Source organism: Cornus florida, unplaced genomic scaffold, assembly GCF_030987335.1.
Source record: "Cornus florida cultivar Cherokee Brave unplaced genomic scaffold, ASM3098733v1 CherokeeBrave_3.0.0_Hap2_Chr10, whole genome shotgun sequence".
Classification (NCBI taxonomy): Eukaryota; Viridiplantae; Streptophyta; class Magnoliopsida; order Cornales; family Cornaceae; genus Cornus; species Cornus florida.
This window is the reverse complement of record NW_026775580.1, coordinates 48339935-48346607: the sequence shown is the minus strand read 5'-3', so window position 1 is coordinate 48346607 and position 6673 is coordinate 48339935. Positions and strand designations below refer to the sequence as shown.

The following is a 6673-nucleotide window of genomic DNA, read 5'->3' as shown; positions in this document are numbered from 1 at the left end:
TTCCATATCTTTGGCAAGTAAGATAATACTACTAAGTTATAAATTCTGAGATGTTTTACTGTTGACATTCTATTTCTTTTTCTGATTGTTTTAATAATGTGATTTTCTCTGCTTTCTGTTTATTTTTCTGAATTACTTATCAAAAACTAAAAAGTTTATTATGCTCTCTCTTTTTATTCCTAGTTGATACTCACACACTCCCCTCAAGGAATTGTTTGCACCCAAGACTTGATGCTTCATTTTTTTGCTCTCTTTATTTTGGAATTCTTGTGAAAAAAGATGTTAGTTGTTTGGACTAGACATTTAATTCTCTATATAGCAGTTAGTAGTGTTTTAGACGCTAAAATTTAGGTGGCTGTTATAACTGCCTCTATAACCCAAAAAAAACTGTTGCAATGCATTTGTAATTTCATAGTGTTTATGTGCTTTTGCGTCCATTTCAATTGTTATATATCGATGATTCTAATTTCCCCTCCTGGTGCTCTTTCCCACTATTTGCTCTCAATTGGAACTTGCTACGTAAGTTTAAGGTGACGGGTAATGTGATGACCTATTTTAGTAGGTAGATTTTTTTAGTAACGTAATATTGAATATTAAAGATACTTTTTCAGTCACAAATGCTCAATTTGTTGTAGCTTACCAATAGAGTAAGAAAATTTTGTAATCATAGTATAGAGATGGTAAAATATTTAAGAGTTCTTGAGAAAAGCATGTATTTTAAACATGTCTTGTATTTTAACAGACAACACTACAAATACATTGCCTAGAATGTGATACTTTGGTTAACCACTTAAAATTTCAATCTAAATGGCCCGCACATTAACATCTGATGGACTAAAACAAATGATCATCAGATAGTGCTCAATGGTGAAACCACAATAGGACTCCTCACTCTGTGATTTCCATTCTCTTCAACCTAAACAAGCGAGCCATATTCGACTGTGCCATTCTTTTCCTTTATGTACTTGATTGTCATATTGTAGCTCTGCTTCTCATACTTCTTAACAAAACTGATTTCCTCCGGCCAGACAAAGATGGTGGAATGCTCGGATGTTGTAACCTCAGCCTTGTAAATTGTCGGTCCATCCCCAACACTTGTCACAGCCCTCTGAAATGTTCGAGAGATCATTGTTGTTTTGTTGGTGTACAAAACAATAAATGATGGATAATTCAGATCGTCAGAAGGGTTTGAGTAATTATAACTTCTTGATTTGACGATGGTTAAGATTTGTGTGCTTGTGAAATTCATGGAGCAGAGGAGATTCACATGTCCATGTGGAGTGGTATCATATATAAGATCAGAGTCAAGTGCCTTGTTTGGATTAACCTGCCCTGCCCTGCCCCCATTTGCTAGAGGTGAGGCTATTTGGAGGTGCTGACCAAGGTCTCAAATATGATTCAGAGTGTTATATAGTGGATTCGTCGTGGTTATCATGGCGGACCTTATAGCAGCCGGACTCCATTTTGGATGCACAACTTTGAGGAGAGCAGCTATGCCAGAAGCGTGAGGACAAGCCATGGATCTCCCTAAGCGAAAATTATAATCACTAGACAAATCGAAATTGAGACCAAGCCGCTAAGACTAGTGGCCTTGGCGCCATTAAATTCTGCTTTAGGATGCCCAGAGAGCTTTGTGCAGGACCCCCTGAAGTGTGGAAAGCAACAACAGGTGCAGGCTTTGTCCCCAAAATGGTTTATTGGAACTTTATGCTTGCCATAGGCTTCTTAGACCTCTTGGCATAGTTGATCACTACTTCTATAACCTTTGAGCCAATCACAACTCTTGGATAAGAAAATTCTTCCACCTCGGCTAATTGTGGATCATTGCAGATAAAGATGGCTGAGGTCGTCAAAGGCGCAATGTGACGGAAAGATTTTACAATTCCCACATCACATACTAGGATGCCATCATAAGGGGGATTAGACAACCACCCACTTGAATTGCAATGTGACAGTGTCTTGTTGTAAATGAGAAGCTGTTCATGAACCAAGGCACTTGCAGGGAACATAGTCCATCCAGTGATGGTTGACCCATTGCCAAGAGTCACAGTCCCAGCTAAAGAATGGTAAATTGAACTGGCACCGACGGTCAGGACCCAGGGGATTCTATTGTATAATGACCCAAGTGAGGGGCCGCTATTTCCTGCTGTAATAGACATACAGACACCCTTCTTCATGGCTGCATATGAAGATATGGCGAAAGGGTCCATTTCGATCGGTATTGAGGGTGTTCTTCCCTTTCGCCATATCTTCATATGGAGCCATGGAGAAGGGTGTGTGTGTATCTATTACAGCAGGAAATAGTGGCCCTTCACTTGGGTCATTATACAGTAGAATCCCCTGGGTCCTTACCGTCGGTGCCAGTTCAATTGACCATTCTTTAGCCGATACTGTGACTCTTGGCAATAGGCCAACCATCACTAGATGGACCATGCAAGTGCCTTGGTTAATGAACAGTCTCTCATTTACAACAAAACACTGTCACATTGCAATTCAAGTGGGTGGTGGTTTAATCCCCCTTATGATGGCATCCTAGTATGTGATGTGGACACTGCAAAATCTGTGTCACATTGCACCTTAGACGACCTCAGCCATCTTTATCTGCGATGATCCACGGTTAGCCGAGGTGGAAGAATTCTTATCCAGGAGTTGTGATTGGCTCAAAAGCTGCAGAGGTAGTGGTCAACCATGCTAAGAGGTCTAAGAAGCCTACGACAAGCATAAAGTTCCAACAAACTATTTTGGGGACAAAGCCTGTACCTGTTGTTGTTTCCTACACTTCAAGGGGTCCTACACAGAGCTGTCCAGGCATCTTACAGCCGGATTTAATGGCGCCAGGGCCACTAGTCGTAGCAGCTTGGCCTCCCAATAAAATTGCAGCCTCAATTGGTCTCAATTTCGATTTGTCTAGTGATTATAATTTTCGGTCTGGGACATCCATGACTTGTCCTCATGCTTCTGGTATGGCTAGTCTCCTCAAAGGTGCACATGCAAAATGGAGTCCGACTGCTATAAGGTCCGCCATGATAACCACGACGAATCCACTATATAACACTCTGAATCATATTCTTGGTTAGCACCTCCAAATAGCCTCACCTTTAGCAATGGGGGCAAGGCAGGTTGATCCAAACAAGGCACTTGACTCCAGTCTTATATATGATGCCACTCCACAAGAATATGTGAATCAACACTGCTCCATAAATTTCACAAGCACACAAATCTTAACCATTGTTAGATCAAGAAGTTACAATTGCTCCAACCCTTCTGACGATCGGAATTATCGATTATTTATTGTTTTGTACACCAACAAAACAACAATGATCACTCGAACATTTCAGAGGATTATGACAAATGTTGGGGATGGACCGACAATTTACAAGGTTGAGGTTACAGCACCCGAGCATTTCACCATCTTTGTCTGGACGGAGGAAATCAGTTTTGTTAAGAAGTATGAGTAGCAAAGCTACAAACTGACAATAAAGTACATGAAAGAAAAGAATGGCACAGTCGAACCACTTTTTTGGGTTGAAGAGAATGGAAATCACACAGTGAGGAGTCCTATTGTGGTTTCACCAATGACTCAATGAGTGTTTGATGATCATTTGTTTTAGCCCTTCAGATGTTAATGTGCGGGCCATTTAGATTGAAATTTTAAGTGGTTAACCGTAGTATCACATTCTAGGCAATGTATTTGTAGTGTTGTGTGTAAAAATACAAGACATATTTAAAGTACATGCTTTTCTCAAGTACTCTTATTTATTTTACCATCTCTATACTGTGATTACAGAATTTTTCCACTCTAATGGTACGCTACAACAAATTAGAGCATTTGTGACGGAAAAAGAGTCATTAATACTCAATATCACGTCACTAAAAAGTTCTACTTATGAAAATAGGTCATCACATGACCGTCACCTTAAATTGCATCGCGGATTCTATATTGTGAAGGATTAAAAAATTACCGTCACAAAATATATATATATATATATATATATATATATATATATATATATATATATATATATAGTTTTAGTGACAACTTTCTATTCCGTCACAATTAAAATAATCCATTTGTGACAATTTTCTTTAGTGTCATAAAATGCTCTTATTTGTGACAACAAATTTCCATTTCCTATAATGTATTACTTGTTCCCATGTTTGGGAGCACTGTATGGGTGCCTTAAATTTGGAATTGAAATTAATTTATACATTGAACTAAATTTTTTCTAATTTCAAATCTTTTCTGATTCTTTGCTCCAAAAGCTAACATATGTCTTTCTCTACCAATGCTATTTCCTCATTGTTATTCTGATTGGGTCTCATAGTACCCTATCATAACAAAAGCAACATATGTCATTTTTCCTCTCTACCAATGCTATTTCCTTATTGCTATTCTCTTTGGGAAACGTGCAAGTTTTTAAAACTTTTTGAGGGATTTGCAATCATAGATCTTGATTCATTACATAGAGACAAGTTTTATGCAAAGATAAATAAAAGATGATGTATAATTCAATAAACAGATTGAATACTTACATCAAAGGTCTGAGTAAACCTTTTGAACTTTCCTCTAAAGTGAATGTTCTCACTTATTGTAGATCCCTTTAGCAAGATCCTTTCTCCTTCTTTTTGATTATTATCTTCCCTTTAGGAATCACCAATATGCCTTGATGAATGACCTTGGAATCTAGGTTGATGGTAGCCTCCTTTAGAAGATAAAACAAAACCCTAAAATCTAGAGAGAGAAAGTGTATTCCTTTTTCTTGTTCTAAAAGTCACCCCTAAAATATACATGATCTCATGTATATATAGGCAAAATAAAAATAAGAATAAGGAATAATAAATCATTCTCTATCTCTAATTCAACTTTCTCAATTCTAACATGACTCCAATATCAACTTGGGCTATTGGTAAGAATCCTTTTGGGCTTACTATTTTCTTGGCTCCTATAAATTAATAATTGGTCCGGTCCATTAAACCATGGATCCAATTCAATTAATTCATAAATTAATTTCTACTCCACTAAAAGAAATTAATTGCACTCCAATTAAATAGTAAATAACCTCTACGTCAATGTTGCACTTTGACCCCTCTATGCTTAATTATTTATCGGATAATTAAAGCCAGTAATCCGACAACATAATTAATATAATTATTTTGTTACCTTTGATTATTTCCGGCTCGATCACAATAAAATATTTATTTGACAAAAAATAATAATAATTTATTAAATAAATATATATGGAAAACATTTGTCTAAAACATACGAAGGCCTTCGAATTTAATTTGTGATCAACCATAATCAAAACAAAATAAATACAAATAGCACTGATGCAAATATTGAGAATATAGACCTCTAATTATTAATTACATAACTACCCAAAGTGTCGATTTAAGGATCCCGAGGTATCCGCCGAACAAATCAAAGTAATTATTAATTAATAAAAGAGTCTATACTTCTCTCATACTTGAGAGTCAAAAGCCATGACTGTGATAGAGAGCAATTGCATACGACAGCTCTCGCAATATATCTCAATCTATCGTGGACTTGGTTTAAGTCTTAACTAATTAAATGTCCATCCATAATTACCGACTTTAAACCATTTATGATTACTAATTTATAACATAGCATTAATTTCCATTACATACATATATAAATATATTTTGTAATCAAGTGGACACAATCAATTCCATAATGAATCGAAAAATAATACATTTCATTCACCAATTGTATAATGCTTTAATAATAATATCCAGATAAGAAACCATGAGTTTTACAATCCAAAATTAGAATTTGCTATGCTAGGGCACACATATCCTAACAGCTCCCACTTGCACTTATAGCCAATTCGAATCACATCTAACTCCCATGTTCTCCATATGACGATCAAACATCTTGATCGGTAAAGCCTTTGTGAATGGATCAGCAAGGTTATGTTCTGATGCAATCTTGGCCACAAGTATATCTCCTCGCTTTACTATATCACGAACCACATGATGTTTCCTCTGAATATGTCTTGTTCCTTTATGAAATTTTGGGTCCTTGGTTTGTGCTATAGTTGCACTATTGTCGCAATGAAGCGTCATAGGCTGATCTATGTGCTCCACAACCTCCAGTTCAATTAGAAAGTTTCTCAACCAAATAGCTTCTTTTGCTGCCTCAAAGGCTGCAATGTATTCTGCTTCCATGGTTGAGTCAGCAGTACAACCCTGCTTGACACTCTTCCAACTAACTGCCCCTCCATTGAACTTAAACACATATCCAGATGTAGATCTCCTGGCATCTGGATCTGATTGAAAATCAGAATCCGTATATCCGACTGGAACCAGATCATCACCTCCATAAATGAGCATTAGATTCTTAGTTCTTCTAAGGTATTTTAAGATATACTTCACAGCTGACCAATGATCAAGTCCAGGATTGGACTGATATCTACTGACAATCCCTACAAAGTAGCAGATGTCCGGTCTGGTACAGACCATGGCATACATGAGACTACCAACTGCCGAAGCATATGGTACCCGCCTTATTTGCTTAATTTCCTTATCAGTCTTGGGAGACTGGTCATTAAAAAGAGCCAACCCATGTCTAAATGGCAAAAACCCTTTCTTAGAGTTTTCCATTCCAAACCTGATCAGAACTTTGTCAATGTAAGACTCTTGAGACAAGCCTATT

General features: G+C 37.1%; 1 protein-coding gene across 1 annotated transcript; it reads right to left on the bottom strand.

Annotated features, from left to right (window-relative positions):
* Positions 1–916: 916 nt before the first annotated feature.
* LOC132277569 (subtilisin-like protease SBT3) lies at positions 917–2210 on the bottom strand. Its single transcript, XM_059779415.1, has 2 exons — positions 1716–2210; positions 917–1375 (listed from the first exon to the last, which is right to left on the bottom strand). Exons 1-2 carry the CDS (start codon positions 2208–2210, stop codon positions 917–919), a joined length of 954 nt encoding a protein of 317 aa, XP_059635398.1.
* Between the last annotated feature and the right edge of the window lie 4463 nt (positions 2211–6673).